Source organism: Silene latifolia, chromosome 6 (assembly GCF_048544455.1).
Source record: "Silene latifolia isolate original U9 population chromosome 6, ASM4854445v1, whole genome shotgun sequence".
Lineage (NCBI taxonomy): Eukaryota > Viridiplantae > Streptophyta > Magnoliopsida > Caryophyllales > Caryophyllaceae > Silene > Silene latifolia.
In genome coordinates, this window is record NC_133531.1 from 16,157,214 (window position 1) to 16,176,766 (window position 19,553).

Genomic DNA, 19,553 nt, shown 5'->3' on the forward strand with positions numbered 1-19,553 from the left:
AAGACGAGTATTGTGTTCGGTTATTTGTTTAGTTTATTTTATGGGATACAGGCATGTTGTCAATCGAAATAGTTATACTCTAAATATGCAAAATAAAATAGGTAAATGAGCAATCATCAAGGTGAAGAGAGTATATATTGTTTTTTTACTTTTTTTTTATTTAATTATTTAAGAAGTACTATTTCTGGGTTTTAAATTTATCTCGGAAAATAACAAAAGAATTTAGACGATGTGAAGGTTCAATTGGCTCGTTTGCAGCCTGAGACTTCAGCCTATTTTATGGGTTGATGTCAAATTGTCCAATGGGTTAACCCGAAATTGCTAACCTATACTTCAAAATTGTACTCCTTAATCTCTCGTGGTTTAGGGAGACGACCATGTTTCAATTTATGTGAGGAAAATATTGCAAATTTAAGCAATTATTACAAACTCCCAAACTCCAAAAAGTTGGAATTTTACTTTTAAACTCGTTAATTGCACAAACTTTTTTGTTTGATCAAGATTTACATAACGAAAATATAAAAGCACATGAAATAAAAGTTGTTCATTACAAGTATTGAGACGATGACCTCAAATTAAGTAATACTACCGAATACCAACGACAAAGTCTAATGCTAACAAAGTTTATAGTTGATACAATTTTACTTGACATGTGGATTTGCTAAAAATGCTTGGTTACACTTATATGTAGGAACTGAAATACTAGGTAAAACGAATTTCTTCATTTTAGAGCATAAGAATGCAGTGAAGGTGACAGGTATGCCTCTTGAGATGGACCAGCCAGAAGTTTTGTACTTGCTCGAATCCCTAGATGCTTTGAAAACCAAAGTTTCTGAAGCAATGGAAGTACTTCGGACTGTCGCCCAATAAGGTTCCATTCGCGCTGATCAGCTTGCTTCTTTGTCACTCAACGACACCTTGATTTCTTCACAACCAGGATGGTAACCAGGAAACTACAGTAGTGAGGGGGAGCCATAGCAGCAGTCGTACATTCAAACCTGATTAATTGTGGCTGCTGCCATATAGGGCTCCCTCTCCCACTGCTGCAGCTTCCAAGTTAGCGCCCTGGCCATTACAAGATTAAAACCCTCAAAATGAGATTAGATGAGATGAAAGGATGGTAGGTGAATGTTTTAGGTTTTCAAACTCTCGGGTATATATATGGCTTCCCGAAAACCTAGAAAGATTTCCAATTAAGAAGCCCAAAAAGGAGATTAGAAAACCCGTATAAGTAGCCGCGCAGTCGCGCAAAAATCGTTCTTGCTGCGCAATCGTGCGCACTGCGCACCCTGTTTGCGCACCCGCTGTGCTCGCATTTGTGGAATTGCGGCGCGTGTTTGCGCAGGCCGCGCACACATTGCGTAGGCCGCGCTTGCATCGACAAAGCATCTTGCGAAGGCCATATCTCCCTCGTTTTTTGGACAAACGAGACGTGTGACCTACCGTTGGAAAGCTAAGATCACAAGCTTTCACCTCCAATTGGACTTGCGTCGATACGAGGTCTAGAACTCGAGATATACTCGTTTGAAGTTGACCCTTGTGAAACCGAGTTTTCAATTCTTCATTTTGGCTCTTGTTTGTGCATGTCAAGGCTTCAATTCTTCCTTTTGCTTGCTTCTCTTGATTTTGCACTTATTCCCTTGGCTTTCCTTTTGCTCTCCTTCTTTGCCTTGGTAAGTTATAAGTTTAAGACTCTAAAATTACAAACCAAAAGTCAAAACCTAAGTATATTACAAAAGTCAACTAAAACCCTAAAGATCAGCGTGTTTATTGTGATAACATTAACCTATTGACTCGTCACAATTTGACACTATCACCTACCTCCAAGGCTCCAAGTGGAGGAATACTCGTACAATTTAATACGGAGAACCGGAGAAGTATTAGATTAGATATAGATATAGATTCCTACTATTAGTTATCCATAAAGTGGGCCTTTGAATTACACAAAATCTCCTTTATAAATACCCACCTCACAACTGGCCCATTTTCACCCATTACTTCCCCTTCACCATTCTTCACCTTAACCTAAAATTTAATTCCATGCTTTCTATTTCTCTTCCGTCAACCGTCACCTCTCCGAAGTCCTTCAACCAATCACCTCCCTCCACGTGTCACTCCTCCAACCTCCTCATATCGCCGAGATCCGTCAACCTCAGGCGCATCACTTGCGCCGCAACCGCAACCGTCGCCGCTGCAGCGACTTTCGCTGGAGTTGAAACGACAGCGTTTTCGTCGTTATACGATGTTCTTGGAATTTCTGCTGCCGCATCGAATGGCGAGATTAAGGCGGCGTACCGCCGCTTAGCGCGGTCGTGTCATCCTGACGTTGCGGGAGGTAGCGAGGATGCTACTGCTTTTATTCGTATTAATGATGCGTATTTGACGCTTTTGGATCCGGAGAAGCGTGCAGTATACGATCGGAGCTTGGTTTTACGGCAGCCATTGACTGCTGCGAGGTTTTATCGGATGTCGGCTTCGCCTTCGTCTTCGTCGTCGTTTTGTAGGTCTCCGAGGAGGAATTGGGAGAGTGATCAGTGCTGGTAGATATCTAATTAATCGATACTCCCTCTGTTTCAATGAATTGTATACATTTTCTTCGGAATGGATATAATAATTAATGTTGAAAAGGTAGGATTGAAGTTTTGTGTATAGTTGTATGTAATTAGAGGTTATGGTTGTGATCAATTATGAATATTAATGTAATTGGCTAATTAATGTAAATAAATTAGATACATATATGTATGCCTTTGGTACATTTTTGCCTTTTTGGACAAGAAAACAACATTATTAGTGTCTTTATTCTAAAATGATTCCAAAAGGCTCTTATGTTGTTGTTGATTCGGAATCAGCTTACATAAACTCATGAAGGATCTTTCAAAATCGATTTATTATAAAATTGTGTCAAGTTGATAACAAGGTCAAGTTGATAACGAAGTCTTGTAAGTTGTAACCTTGCAAATTGCAATGAATGTAATGAAAACCTTAAAACACCGGCATTTTAAAACTAATGAAGGTCTTATACTCCCAAAAAAAATGAGGGCTGAATATAAATGTACATATGTGCTATACTTTAAGGTTTGAATTGAAATTCGTGAATAAAATTGTAAATTTGATGATCAAAATTAAAAGTTCGGTTCCATAGTCATGTCTGAATAAAGCGTTAAACGCCTACTGTCTCGAAAAATGTACAAGTCATTGAAATGGAGGAATTATATACTTGCTCAAATGTTGATGGAAAATCGCGAAATTGGTGGTGGACACTGGTATTTTAAGAGAATTGTCTGAGTGAGAATGTCGACTAGTTTGAAGTCGTAGTCAATTTGGAGTTATCCTTCAACCAACGTTATGGGGAAAGAAAGGCATGAGATATTGTAATATCTCGTTAATGAGTTATGTGTGGTCTATAATTTTGCTTAGTACAAAAGAAAAAAAATCACATATTTGTTATTTATCCCATTTCACCAATGTTATTTTAACGGACGGGAGAAGCATAAATATCAGATTTACATATCATACATTCATATGCCTCTTTATATTATGCTTCATCTATTCTGGTGATTAGATATCATTTTGATGTATATTATTCAATAGTTAAGTATTCCGTAGAATCAAATTGACAATAATGTACTCCGTAGACTCGGGTCTTTATGTTAAAACAAAGTACTTTGTAATTATTACTGAATAAGAATAGTATTAGATTGACTATATCCCCATAAAGCGGACAATAATGTACACACACTTTTATTGGGTCTTAAAATTAGTCTTGAAAAATCAATACTCAACTTGAAACCAATGAATTGCAAGATGTGAGCGGGTAAACACTGGGTCTCATATATTACTGGAAAATAAAAAGATTTTTATGCCTCTGAACACAAAATTGGAGATAAAGTGAAAAAATTGACGAGTTTGAATCGAATTTCAAAATAAAATATTTGATTTTAAAACTGATTTTGGGTCTGGGCCTCTCGGGATATACATAAGCTTAGGGTAAAATTATTGATAGTTTTGAGATAAGACTTTGGGTGAATTTTGACCTCACTTTCAAAGGAAATTATCCAATGAGTGGATCACATGTGTTATTTTTTTTTTTTTTTAAGTTTGTAAAAAAAAGAAGTGAAATGGAATAATAGAGTTTGAGGTGAATCTGGCTGATAATGTATAATGTCTAAGTTGAGTCTAAACAATAAAGAAATAATAAAAGTTAGTGGAAAGCTAATGTGGTAGAATTTTAAGACGCTAGTGAGTCTTACTGATAATTTTACCCTTAGTTTTGTGTTTTTTTTTTTGGAAAAAAGAACCAGGGAATCACGAAATTAATTTGTTACTAAGTGGATAGATCCCCTCCAATTCTAAAAGGATTTTAGAGCTCGATGGTTCAACTATCCCAAATCAATTACCAACAAAAAATTTGGGGGAAATGCAAGGCTGATATCAAACATTTATGTGGCTTATGCTTACACGGGGATGTTTTTCAGAAATTTTAGCAAATAGTGTACAAGCGAAAGTGCAATAGAACCCTTTGATTTTCTTCAAATCCCTTATGCACTATGTTAGGCGGTTAGACCTTTGATTTGCAATAACCGAACCATCCGGTACTTTTCAAAACCGGAGAGGATCAATTGGCGTTTCCTATATGTGGTTGATATTCGTACAATATACCACACACTTTCCATTGGTTATGTGTAATAGCGACCTTTGATTTTTTTTTTCAAGGCCCTTATGCACTATGTTAGGCGTTTGATTATCTTCAAGGCCTTCATGCACTATGTTAGGCCTTTGATTTGTCATAATTGGACCATTCAGTATTTTTTAGAACTGGAGAAGATTCATATACGTTGTGTGTATGTGGTTGATACTCGTACAATATATCATGCACTTTCCGTTGGTTATGTGGTTGCATTACTTGCATAACAATCTCGTTTGGTGGAGTATGAATGGTAGAAGGCGGTTGCGTATCAATGTCATTTGTTGAAATATGAACAGTTGAAATCTTGAGTAGGAAATGAATTTTTTTTTTTTGGTTTTGTTTGGCATTCCATCTCATATATTCATTTGCACACATCACCTATCTACTAAAAGAATAAGTGATTTCTATTATTTTTCTGCAAAAAAACATATTCTAAAAAATGGAAACGAATGATAATTATGTTTATTCACTAAATAAGGAAACTAAAAATTACAAATTCATCTATTATATTTTCATTAAAATTAATATTTTCATCAAATTATATTATTTTTAATACACTCTAAACGAATGATAATTATTTAAGTACCGTGCACATAATGCACGGTGTCTAAACTAGTTAACAAATAAAATAAATAAACATATTCTGTATCTGAAAATAAGAGATACTAAACTGAAATAGATGACTTTCGCCTATTCCAAAATGTGTAGTGTATTAACTCGTTTACAGTTTGTGCTTTACACCGATTGTAGTTGAATTCAATCACCGACTGTTGAAAAATATTTCATTGTACTCTCTTAAAGTCATTTTATGATATTCTCTAATCTTTTTTTTGTCAAATGTAAATCTAAAACCGTTTTATATATTAGAATACAATTAAATCCGTTGACACTTCAAAGGAAATCAACCTAAGAGAATGAAGATGATCTTGGGAGATAATATCTTGCTAATTAGCCAATAAAATCAAGTTTGTCAATGATGAAAATAATGATTAAGTTAGTTGATTGATTAATGAATAACGCAATTTATTTTCGCAGTACGTTTTTTACTCACTTCAGTACTTTTTGTCTCATATTTTCCATTTGTTTACCCTTGCCTACAAAATAAGTAAATCTAATTCTTTGTATTGTTAATCCTACCTCCTCTCAAAATTAACAAATATCTTCAATTAGAAGTGATAATTTGATTAGAGATCAAGTATTAACATTACTTGTGTCAATATTAATAAGTTAATGGTTTTTTCTCGTTTTTATGGATTTTTTTAAAATTAATTTGGGGATTGTGTGAAAACTAATCTAGGGTTTATGGTAATTGGTGGTGGCCACCTGGTGTTTGCTGGTGGTGTGCGTCGACGGAGTAAGGGGAAGGAGAGTAAGTGTGGTCTTCCGGTGGCCGGCTAGGAGCGGGAGAGTGAGGGTTGTGGGAGCGGGAGAAGGAAGTTGTATGAGGATGATGAGTGGACGCATGGCGGGGACGGGAAAGGGCGCCGGCGCTCGGTCGTTCTCAGGGGGGTTCCAGTTCCGGTCGTCGGTAGTGGGCTGACTGAGAGGGTGGTTGAAGGTGGTGGTGTATACAATACGCAGATTGTTTGTTGCTTGTTTTTTCTCCTTTTTCTTTTATTTTTCTCAATGTAGTACAAACTACATTTGATTGTGATACAATTACCCAGTACCTTAAATTGGATTTACAGTACATAAATGTTACATTTGCAGAAGACATTATTGGTTTAGCGGTACATTATTTTTACATTGCGTTATTGTATACATTACTTTAGTTTAATGACTCATTATTATACTAAATTAAAGTAAATACAATACGCAGTACGAAATATACAAATACGTACTATTTGTGCAATATCGGCAAAATGACAAAAATTAATGCACTTCAACAAAAAAAAATTAAAAGAAAAAATAATGAATCATGCAGTACTACGGTGGCTGATGGTGGCGATGGTGAGAGAGAAAATGGAAGGAGTTGAGAATTAAGAGGAAGAATAAGTTAGAGAGAAGTTAGAAAGAGAATGAGAGAGGGAAATGACAAGGGTATAACGGTCAAAAATGTACTGTATGAGTAAAATGCGTACTGCGAAAATCAACACCCATGAATAAAATAAACAAATTAGTTAGAGTAGTTTTTTAATTGTGAAAAAATAAAAGGATCTAGTGCTTGTAAAAAGCACTACCAAGAGACTCGGACTCATCTATTACACAAATGCTGTCAACCTGAGACTAAAGGAGTTAAATTCCTAAAAAGGACTAAATGAGTGATCTACAATATTTGCATTACCCGATTCAGACTCATGTTTATGGTGGATTAGGGAGGAGAATATGAATAGGCTTTACCTTTGAGAAACCATTTCGAGTACGAATTGAATAAATTCAATCGACAATAAGTTGAACATCCTAAAAACCATTCCGAAAGGGAGAACGTTTTGACATTAGTATCACTCCCTGTGATCTTGCTAGTTCCAGCTATAATACGGAGCATTGAACAGCAACATGACTTACAAGTTACAAAATCACCCGTTATCTACTAGTCTTGTGCAGTTACCGCCTTATCAGGGAGATCGTAATAGTCCGGACAGCATATCCTCTTCCTAACACCAAGCTTTCTTCTATATAAAGTTCCAATGCTGTATAACGACACATACAAAAATTCTCCTCCTACAGAAAACAATGTGCCACTATTAGAATTCGCTGATGAATCACAAAAACTTGAGTATCTTAAATATACCATTGCGGAAATATACCCGTTTGAGTACGTCTTGAATATTTTAAAAACATCATTACTTGGACGTGTTGGAAACATAAATTGAAAAAGAGGCAATAAATATCGTCAACCTAAAAAAGCGGTGTTGAAATTCGAGGGGGATGGTTTATGACCAACAACAATAAAACGAGAAACATTAAAGCCAAACAACACGGCCGTATCAATGGTCTTTACCTTTGTGCTGCAAAAAAACATAGTAAAGATTATTGTTGGAAAAACCAATAATGAATAAAGCCAAGCAGTAACAAACTAACAACATTATGATAGAACTAAGAGCAATAAGAAGAGTAGTGACTGCCATATCCATTGTTTTCCAACAGAGGGTCTTCTCAAAGGCAAGCAATGAATCAAGTAAGCGGTAACAAACTAACAATAGTCATCACTGAGTGTCTAAACTGCAACACTCACCTTTGTAAGTTTGTAGCCTCTAGATCCTCACTTCCTACAATCGTGATCGCAACGACTTATCCTTTTTTTTGAAAAGCAAATCCAGATGCACATCTAAATAGACAACTCCAAAGAGATAGGAAATGGGCAAGGACCAAGGGGGAAGTAGCAAGGATTTTCTCATTTCTCTTCAAAAAACGCACATTTCAAGATGGCATCATCGATCATGAAGCAAGTAGTTCACACTTGACTTCACACAAAGTGATGAATTAGGACAGCACTGCAGGTTTTGAATTGAACCAAAAGCTACAAACAAACCTGAAGAAAATGTTTTGTATAAATGGTAACATTTTTGTTGAATAACCCCTTGGAGACGAATTGCTCATATACAAGATGTGAAACTTCAAACAGTCATTTGCACTTAAAGATGCAGAGAACAATCGTAATTTTAGGAAGCTTCAGACCGTCAAAATGAGTACAAAAAACATCTTAAGAACCACTTCAGATCATTTGTACCAATATTTATACTCATACTACCCAGCATGTACGGTCATTCATTCATATAAGAAAGTTTTGCAGATGTACATCAATTTATCTGACTTCATGTTAACTCTAAAGAATGACAGCGAATTTCATATATATCAGCTTATGCAGCAAATAGTCAGCAGTGGTTTTAACATAGGCAGCTGTATAATCGTAAAAATGGGTGAAGAATTCTATTAGAAATCAACAATCACGAAAAATCTCTAAATAAATGGGAGAAAGGAAGATAAAAGTACCTATGCATACCATAATGTAAACACGGATCTGAAATATTCAAAGACATACACAGCCAAGGAATGCCAAAGGAAAAAGCAGATAAGGCAATATGCTAGAATAACACGAATTCCAGCTTCACAAAGAGGAACATCATCATTCACATAATAAAAGAAATGACAAATTCTTTTAAGTTAATGATGTGTCACAAGAAGAGCATAGTGGGACACGAGATGGAACACAAAATGGGACAGAGAACCCGCTCTCCTCAAAGAGCAATAGGCCAGGTATGATCGCAATTGATATATTCAAGATTGGTTGACTAACAGCCAGAACTCTCTAATTCATGGGAAGGACCTTAAATCACGGGATCCGTATCCTGTGGACAACGCCAAGCTCTCTGAATACGTTTCCAAGTAAAAATGAGAACTCAGTGATATTTTCAGCGGCTCCACTTTGCCAATAGCTATATTATAAGTCTTGTCCCCGCAAACAAAATAGCCGCCATCAGTCTCACAGTAGAGCACCTTTCGACATTTTACATAGCACAAATTGAATACTTTAAAACCATCCCAACTTGATTTTCCTGAAAACCGTAGAGTCCATGGCCCCTTTTCGTTGTCCTGATCTAGCACCCATATGCTGCAAGTTATCGGAGAAATACGGAATATAGCTAGTGATTCCCCAAGAAGAAACAGAAACAGAAAAAAGCATTTTTCATCCACACTAAAAGGTAGTTCCAAACAGGTGATACTTTCCGTATCAAAGTCAAAGGAACAAAGGTGAGTTAATAATCTCCTTTGTTTATCATTATTTCCAAGCCAGTATGTTGCCCCTCGGAAGAAAACAGCAGTTGATAAATTACAAAACAGCCCATCCATACTAATAATGTTGAGATTAGTGAAATTGACAGGATCATTTCTGACGGTCCATTGTCGATTACTGAGAGTATAAACTGCGAGTAACATTTTTTTACCCTCTTCACCCAAAGTATCATCAACTTTAAACTTAAACGCAACGACTTTATAATCCTTACTACGAGGCGCAATCCCAAACAAATAGCAATTAAGGCCGTCGAGGAAATAGGGGCGAAATGGGCAAGTGGGAAGTAACAACGATTTGCGAATACAAGGGTTCCACAATCTCAATTCTTCCTCCTGGTTATAATTATATCTAAATTGAGCTACTAAAAGCAACCCATTACAGCTAGTTATAATACGGTACTTGTACGAATGTGTTCTAAAAATACGATCGAATATACCAAGAGTTTGAGCATCGCGAACTGTCAATAAATACCCTTGATCGCCAGAGCATCCCATACCCTCGAGGGCTACCAATAATCTATTATTTTCAGAATTGAATTGGGAATGTTGGAAATGAATTTGAACGAAATTAGGGTTATCAATAATGGAACGCCAATATTTACATACGCACCTGAATTTTAATAGGGTTTTCGCCGGAAATTTTGACAAGATCTGATTCCAAACTTCAGGTGGTAAAAATTTGGATGACGTAGTGGGATTTTTACTTCTCTTCATTGTTTTTACAGCAATTAGTTTCGCAGTAAACGGCGAGAAGCTGGGGATGGGCGATTAGGGATTTAGGGATTTTGGGGGACGGAAATGGTATTGCCTTTCAATTGATTTTAAAGATGCAATGGAGTAAATCAGTAAATGCAAATGAAATGCTTCGAAAGTGCGTTGATAGGAATCCGATGTTTGGGGATGTTTGGGGCTTGGGGTGAGCAAGTTTAGGTTCGGCCCGGAGTTCATTAAAATGGAGCGGACTTGACTATTTGATCTTGACTTAATCCCAATCGAATTCTTAGATTAGGTTTTCGGTCCTTGTCTTTTGGAGTTTTGGTTTTCGGTCTGATCTGATTTTACGCCGATTATTTTAGGTTCGGACTGAATGGATGATATGACTTTCACGTCTTTTTTTTAAAACTTTGTAGGTGAACTAAATATTTTACGCTAAAATCTCACTATAAAATCAATTATAGCAATTATTTAAATTAAATAAATAGTTCAAATACCTATGTTGTTTGATTTGATGAATTTAAAATTCAATAATTATACACTAAATAGCGACAAATCGTATTTTTGGTCCATTTTGGTCAAAAATCAGCCCGGACAGAAAAATTCGGGTTTGCTTCGATCCAAGACCGAAACTTTTAGGTCGGGTCTTCGCTCCACTAAATTTATTTTTTCGGTTTTCAGTCCGATCCTCCGGTCTGTTTTTGAATCGATGCTCAACCCTATCTAGACCCCGCAAAACTAATCCGAATATCCGATCCATATTTGACCTGTAGCACCTGAGATTGACTCGTAACTTAGATTGACTCGATCAATATTATCCGACCGAATGTTTATTGTACTCCCTCCTATTCTTAATAACCCTCCCTATTCATGAAGGGCACGGGAATTAAGGGAGGGGGGGTATTATATGGTAAAGTTTGTAGTGGGGTAGGAGATTTGATAGATGAAAGGTATTGTATGATTAAAATCAATACATCTATCTATCTATATTAATAAAGGAAGCTTTTTTCGAGCGATTATAGAGAGTCCAAGGTTTACGAACTACTTTCGAATTATTATAAAATATAAAAATTAAAAAAATATTTAAGAGTTCTTATAAGATAAGAAATAGAGTTTAACTATAACAATAAGATAAGAAATAGAGTTCAACTACTCTTTAAAATAACTTTGTAAAACAACTTTGTAGTATAAATACTGTATATAGACTTAACAAACAAATAATTTTTCTGATCCAATTTATTTTAAATTGCACGCTGATTTTTGTTTTGTTTTCGTATGCGTGCTGATAATTTATTTGTACTAATGGTATTTTATGTAATTTATTTGTACTAATGATATTTTATGTTGAAATTTCAGGTACCAAAAGGATTAAAAAGTTTGTTGAACTCATAGATGGAAAATTATCAACTAATCTATCTAAAGGTATGGTCGATTTTTTATAATAATGTACACACAATTATCTCTAAAGCATCTTTTCAAGTTACAAAGCTTGGGGTATGTACTCCCTTGCCAAACACACGCACTGTCGTTTTAGCTACTAACTATATAACCATTTGTATATAAGATGGATTACACGGTTATCCCTTTCTCTAATGTTATATATACTTCAATGACTTTGCTTCTATGAGTACCATTAAATTTCTATCTATTATTTTCACGTAAATTTTTTTGTATATGCTTGCATCTACGAGTATCATTAAATTTCTATCTATTATTTTTACGTAATTTTTTTTGTATTATTATTTTACAATACGATCTAATTTTGTAGTGTACTTTTCCTGATTTTTCAGGAAAGGAGTGGAATAATTGCAACCTCAACAATCGGCCGGTGATTACATTATTATTGTACTGTAATTGTTTTATTATTTGTTATTATTTTTGTTTATGAAACTATTCTTGCTTCTTTTTTTATGATTTTTATGAGTGTCATGATGGTTAGTTCATTCTAGATATATTTGTGATTAATAAACTTCAATTGTATATTGTTTAAGACACTTATTATACGTTTGTCTTAAAGTTGCAGGTGTTCATATAATCGTTCAAAGAGGCGATTAGTACTAGGTATTAAAATAATGAGGTAGGTATGATTTTTAACTTTTAGCGACATACTCTGTACATTGATGTTCAATACATATTTAAGCAAGGAGTATATGATTTCCATAATTATCAATCTTTATTCATATAATGTAAATATGCTTATGACGATTCTTTTCTTGATCAATTACTGTTACGAGATATCGGTATATGTCGAGATATCGACATATTCATATTTAGGAAATACGGTATCGTGATATATCGTAGAGAATAATATTGATATTATATTTTATAGCGTTTCCGTTAATAGGAGATCCTAAGTCTACTATATATACGACATCTTATTGTATTGGTAGAACAACGAACGATTATTAATAATAATACGATTTCCTCTATGCTTTCCCCTCTCTTCGATTTCTAATAATTACTTTGCAGGAAAGGTTTTATAATTGTCGTTGTGAGTTTATTTTTCCGAGTTTTATAGATAGATTAACTTTTTTGAATGAGAAAGTGTCCATTATCTTTTATTATTTTAGAGTTAAGAGAAATTATTAGCTAGAGATAATGTTTTGAGAGACTGATAACAAACTACAGTTGAGATAAGAAATATTTGGAAAACATTTGACATAAAAGAAAACAATGGCAATACTGTATTAGGAGCACATAAAGAACAAGCACGACATTGGAACGAAGTATTAGTAAACAGGAGTAATATTATACCAAAAAACTGGTTTGAGAGGATCGACAAGAAGTCTTTATAGAATTTCCACTTAGAAAAAGAAAATAATAACAATACTTAAATTGGAAGACATTAATATGACCATGGCTCGCAATATCACTACAATGCAAAATGTCTAGCTCTTCGTTGCCCCTCGGTTGTCCCCGAAGTGATTAGGTGCTAATGAGTAAGGCCATAATCTTTAGTCACGAAGTACAGATACATAACTATAAAGGTAAACAATGAATGAAACACTCATAAATGAAATAGGTAAATAAATGACCGGGACGGAGGGACTATAATATAGTAAAAAAACAAGATGTACGGGACGGAGGGACTATAATATAGGTAAATAAATGACCGGGACTATAATATAATAAGGCCATAATCTTCGTCTTAACTATTTAAAGAAGTGATTGGGAGGAAGGGAGTACTTATTAATGTACTATTATCACATATGCATCAATTTGTATGTCCTCATCATTCTTTACTTCAATTTTGCAGGTGGGTTTGATTTTCTGTCCACATCGACATGCTTATAACGAAGTAAATTTAGATCGGCTATAATACTATTCTAACTATCTACATGTTTAAGAGTCGTAAATACAGTGGAAGTATACCTTATTGCGAATTAAAATTATATACCGTACTAATTAGTGCCATTTGAGCTTTTGTAGCCATTATTAAGGGGTATAATCAATCAAAATGATTATTAATGGGTATATAATCAGTTAAAATGATTCAAGAGCTCACAGGGGCGTAGTTAAATTCAATTTCCATGGAAGGAGCGAGTTTGAATAAAGCAGAGTTGGGATTTAGAACTTACAGTAGTGTAGTAATTTACAAGTATAACGTAGTAGTACTTACCAGCGGTTCATCAACAATATATTACCAGAAGCCCGTGTATTGCACGGGTATTAAATCTAGTACATATATATAAAGCAGAAACTTTTCGAGCGATATTAGAGAGTCCAAGTTTTTTGAAATCCTAACAAGAGTAGATTTCGAAAAAAATTTGATAGTCCAACTTTTTTAGAAATCCTAGCAAGAGTAGATTTCGAAAAAAATTTGATAAATAAAATAAAAAATTTAATGAATTGAAATCCTAACAAGTGTAGATTTCAAAAAAACAATTAATAAATAAAATTATCCTAAGAAAAGTAGATTTCTTATTGAAAACAAATCTTAATAAAATTATTTTAATATAAGTAGATTAAAATTATCACATAAATAATGGACATTCGTAATAGTTCAAGTTATCATTTTTATTTTTGCCCCACTTATGGTATCATACATTTGTAGTTTGTATTCTAACATTAAAATAAATTTAAGAAGCTGGCGGATAAATAATGAATTTATTTGATTAAAGTGTCATGTTAATATGATGTTATGTAATCTTACGTAGTTATACGGAGTATAAACTACGGTTCCATCAAAATATAGTCACTAAATAATCATTGGGGTGTGTATATAAATCGTAAATGTCTCCATATACATTCAAGTGATCAATGCATATAAAACAATGCACCGAGCTATATATGTTATTATTTTTGTTTCATCAATTTACTCTCTATAAGAATGTTGAGATTATTAGGTGAAGAAATGAAACCAAAAAGAATTGAAGTAGAATTTGAGAGTTTGGACAACTCAAAGCTTTTTTGTAACAATGGAGCAACTCATAGTATTATTCATATGATGAGTTGCTGATCATTTCTAAACTCACGTATTAGCCTAGATTTCAAATAAGAGTAAGTTTAAAAGAGTCTTAATAATTTAGACTACTAATTAGTAAAGGTCTCAAGAGTGAACAAATGTTATGGTCATTAATTAATTAAATAAAAAAAATGCGCATTATGTTTTAATTTAACCAAATTTTGCTTGTGCACTACGTAGTATTTACTCAACTATGTATATTTGGTTTTAGTATTGGTTTTACATACTAAGTAGAATTCTATTTTATACATTAAATTTATATTTACTTAGATTTCTATGTATATAGGGGTAAAATTTGAGATAGATGATCAAAGATTATGAGGCTTTGAAAGTTTTTAAAGTATATTGATTTTTTGAATTTTTGATGTATGTCTATATTTTACTAATTAACTGAAAGGTAGCTGATATTTTGGTAGAACGATATAATAAGTACTCCATATTTTAATATTACAAATAGAAGGGTTAAAAAAGTTGGTAGCTTCCTCATATGTTACTCTTATTTTGGTAAATAATTTATCTACCAAATATTTATAAAAAACTAAGATATATAAATGAAATTTTGGTCAAATAAGCTTAGCTTATTTCTTGGAAACAGGGCCTAAATATGAGATTTTTCATGATCTCCGAACCATGCTCATATCAAATTGATTTGTTTTTTATGTTTTATTCTGGCAATCTTTACTTGCTTTTGAGCCTATTGTTAGGAGTTGATCTCAAGTTCTTTTTTTAAATTTTTTTTTTTTAAATTTGATTAATAGAATAAATAGCTATTGGTTCAGAATAAATATTAGCAATTAGACATTGTAACGCAAAGTACGTCGTATATACTGTTCATCATCACGTGGAACAGAATAATAAGTAATTGGTTCAAAATAAATTAGCTAAGAATAAAAATGGATAACTTTACCATAAGAAAAAGAAAATCTGATAAAAAAAGAAATCTATCATAAGTGTCCAATTATATCGCATTTGTTTTCGATTAAGCGAATATAAATAAAGTTTTAGGGTCAAACTGAATTTTAAATCATGTCAACCATGAGATTTAAACATGGGTACAAATAATATCGGAATATTTAAGAAAACTATAGAATAAACGAGTATATAACATTTAAATGGAACAGAACTATTTTAAGATCACCACAAGTTGAGGCGGTTATGGTTTTGAAAACCTTTCCCGCGACAACTAGGGGCATGTAATTTTTCTACTAAATACGGGTATGAGAAGGTCTACATCCGTCATGTCCCCTCTTCCGTATGACATCTTTGCTTTTAGGAGTCGTTTTTTTTTTTTTTTTTTTTTTTTTGGCATGTGAGACTTGAGAGAGTTTTTTAGTCGGATTATATTTTGGGAGCAAAATTCATTACTTTTAGGAATTGACTAAATGTACTTAATTCTCTTCGCAATGATCGTTTGTATTGCTTTTACACAATCATCAATGGGGTAGTTTGACCATGATTTTAGACATATTAATGGTCAAAGTTATTCAAGTTTGACCCCTAAGAAACAAGGTGGAAGATGTTTAAGAAAAGAAGGGAGTATCCAAGATAATTTTTTTAATATAACTAATAATGATTTGTTTAAGAAGCAAGGTGAGTCTTTGAACAAGTGTGGTATGGCAATTATGTTGTTGAGAATTGAGGAACATTAACTACGTAAGAGGATTATATAACGGGATCTGTCTTATTATCAATCGTCTTGGAATATTCGTAGTAGAAGGGAAGATAATTACAAGTTTGAAAGTCGGCAAAATGTACTTAACCCGAAGATAGTAATGACTTTTTCAGATGCAAAGATTCATTTTATTCTTTAGCGGAGATAAGACACATTGAGGTTGTTCTACGCCATGACAATAAACAAGAGTCTTGGATAGTCACTTAATCATGTTGGAATTTAAGTGTCGAAACCGGCATTTAGTAATGGTCACCTTTACATAGAAGCGTTAAAAACAACGTCATCTGAGGGATTTAGGTTCTCATTGATGATAGAGACCAAATGTATTAAGGCTACACGAAGAACATTGTTTACAAAGAAGTTTTCACAAATTTACAAAATTAGGTGTCGTATTAAATATTTTACATTAAACTTCAAAGGATAAGTAGTCTTAAGTATACATAGTCAAAGACTATTTCGGTAAAAAAAATGATGGTGCGTAAAACAATAAGAATGATAACTCTATAGTTCAACTATATCTCTGAATGTTATACAAGTGATGTAGTTAATACCAAATGCTACAACGTTTTTTTTTTTTTGCGTTTTTGTTATTGTAACTGATGATTAATCGATCCTCATCTAAATCAACCGCCGAAATTTTGTTTGCTCCCATTTCCAGCATGATTTGACTTTTTGTTAAATTTAAAATTTTTCTTTTACTAGACCATGGTAACTTAAACCAACGCTTTCTACGTTGCCATAAAATACTAACTTGGTAACCCAACGATTTTAGTGATGTCATAAACTACTAAACGATGTTGTCAAAGATGAAACTACTAAGTGTCCCTTGGCCCTTGCATCCTATTTAATAGAATCACAAATATTTTTGATTGTTGTTTAGAGACTATAATTCTGTTGAAGTTCATTTTGGATTTGATTTTGCGAAAAATATATAGGGAGAAAATACTCTTAATTGTAAATAGTCAAGGTAAAATTAAATGTTATGTTGTAAGAGTGTTAACATTTTCTCTGAACATACTAAATATATATAATTTTGACACCTGTTGTTTTACATGACATTGATATCATTTTTTTTAATTAAAAACAAGTCGTGTCTGTAACAATGAAGAAACTAACAATATACTATAACTATGTCACTTGATATTATACAATTGAATGACAACTTTGATGCTAAAAACACTAATAATTCATCGGTATTCAACTAAACCAACCACAAATGTTTTTTCCATCAATGATTCAACATAGTTGAACTTTTTTTTATCAACTTTAGTATATGTTTTTACATATAATCCTATTGGGAGCTCCGTGCATCGCACGGGCTTTCCAACTAGTAAGTATTATTTTGGGGTAAAGTGATTAAAATAAATATTGTTGTGGGGTAAAGGGATTAAAATAAAATAAAGTATGAGTATTGTGGAGTATTGCTGTGGGATGAGGTGATTACAATAAGTATAAAAGTTTGTCAAATAAGGAAATAGGGAGAGTATTGTGAATAGCCAAAAAAAGAAATATGGAGAGTTATTTAGAATAGGGGGGGGGGGGGAATATTATTTAATTAATGGAGTTTTTCTTATCATGAAACTAATAATACCAAATATAGTACTCGTATTACTTTCTACGGGTATGCATAAAATAAAAACTTCTCAATTTTAAAGAAACAAAAACTTCTTTTAATAAGCGCATTATATCACCGATAAGAATCGAATCTCCAGCCTCATGTTAAAGTAAGAATATTCTTCTCCTCACTTAAACAGAGTTAAACTAACTCTCTTGCTCTTAGACCATCCCCAAGCAAGGTCAATTGGTAGGTCATGACCTTGCTTGGGTCAAGTTAATTACAAATTAAGAAGAGGATTAGGATGACCCAAGGTAGAGAAGGTCAATTTGTGACCTAAGGTAGAGTAAATTGACCCATAAATTGACCCTTCATGTGTCACAATTTTATTGGTTACAACATTTAAAACCAAAAAAAAGAAAAAACTAAATAAAGTTGAAGTAAGAGAAAGGTTTTGGTAGGGTAGTGAATACGGTAGATGATTGGAAATGTTGGAAAGTGGAAAAATGATTGGGTTGGTGATCTAGGTCGTGATTTTCTGCTTGGGAGGGTGAAAGTGGGTCAAGATTAATAAGATGTGATTAAGAGAAAAATTCCGATTGACCCGATTAAGTCGACCTTTTGCTTGGAGATGGTCTTAGAGAAAGTAAAATTTCCAGTTCCCAATAATATGAACGGTGTGAAGTGTGAAGCAAACATTTAAATTTGTTAGAAGACACGGGGTTAATTTTACCAACGGAATCCACCACCGTGTTTTTGCATGAGAAAAAACGAGTTGCAAAAAGAGCTACAGGGAGTGATGACTGATGCCATCGTTGATAATATCCCCTGTACTTGTAGCCATATTGCGCCGTAGCTGCGTTAATATCTCCGATTGCATCGCACCCCACCCAAAACCTTCAATCTAGTTCATATAGAATCACTCGCCATTCAACAAAAGTAGAAAAGCAGCTAAAAAATATGCTAACAATTAATAGTAAAACTGGCCAATTAAAGTAGAAAAGTTTAGCAATCAATGTTTCATACTCCCTAATCAGCTCAAGGCGAAACTCTGTAATGTACTAATGTGTGAAAAGACGAGATTAAACTTAACCATAAGCTACAAACAACAGACCTGCAAAAAATGTTCTACATAACTGATCAATTTGAAATTCTCCAGAACATATCAATCGACAAAGTCAGATCACTCGTACCAATACAGATTAGACTCGGAATGCAAGCTCATTCATTCATATAAGATGGATTTCACAGATGTATCGCAAGTTATCTGGCTTCATTCACAGATGTATCGCAAGTTATCTGGCTTCAGTGTAAATCTAAAGAATGACACTGGTATCATATTTATTGCAGAGGGTTGGTTACATTGAGCCACCAAAAAATGAAATGAAATAATCAATAAATTAAAGTGATATCTGTAAGAAGTAAGCTAAGATTAGACTAAAAACTGAAATGGGAAATGGGAAGTGGGAAGGGACATAGGGGAATTGAATATGTAGAAGAGGAAAAAAAACACCAGCAGGAAAAGTATGGTCAACTGTCAGCAGCATTTTCCATAGAAAGTGCGACAAAGTATCGCTTTTAAGCATATCTTTTTAATGAAAGAACCACAGAGTTGAGTAAGACACAATATACTGGCAAATAATGAGCAACACCTACATGATTACCACATAATACATAATCATATGCTTATGAGCAACCAGGACATAAAGCATTCAAAAATCAACCA

The 19,553-nt window shown here is 33.7% G+C and overlaps 2 protein-coding genes across 2 annotated transcripts; one reads left to right on the forward strand and one right to left on the reverse strand.

Moving 5' to 3' along the window:
- The first annotated feature begins 2,040 nt into the window (after positions 1-2,040).
- On the forward strand, positions 2,041-2,544 carry LOC141587583 (chaperone protein dnaJ 11, chloroplastic-like). The gene has a single exon (XM_074409058.1). It carries the CDS (start codon positions 2,041-2,043, stop codon positions 2,542-2,544), a length of 504 nt encoding a protein of 167 aa, XP_074265159.1.
- Positions 2,545-8,941: 6,397 nt separating this feature from the next.
- Positions 8,942-10,135, reverse strand: LOC141587584 (F-box/kelch-repeat protein At3g06240-like). The gene has a single exon (XM_074409060.1). It carries the CDS (start codon positions 10,133-10,135, stop codon positions 8,942-8,944), a length of 1,194 nt encoding a protein of 397 aa, XP_074265161.1.
- Positions 10,136-19,553: the final 9,418 nt, after the last annotated feature.

What these genes read in the sequence shown, in the direction of transcription:
- LOC141587584 (XM_074409060.1), bottom strand. Translation starts at nt 10,135, where the DNA reads ATGAAGAGAAGTAAAAATCCCACTACGTCATCCAAATTTTTACCACCT.
- LOC141587583 (XM_074409058.1), top strand. Translation starts at nt 2,041, where the DNA reads ATGCTTTCTATTTCTCTTCCGTCAACCGTCACCTCTCCGAAGTCCTTC.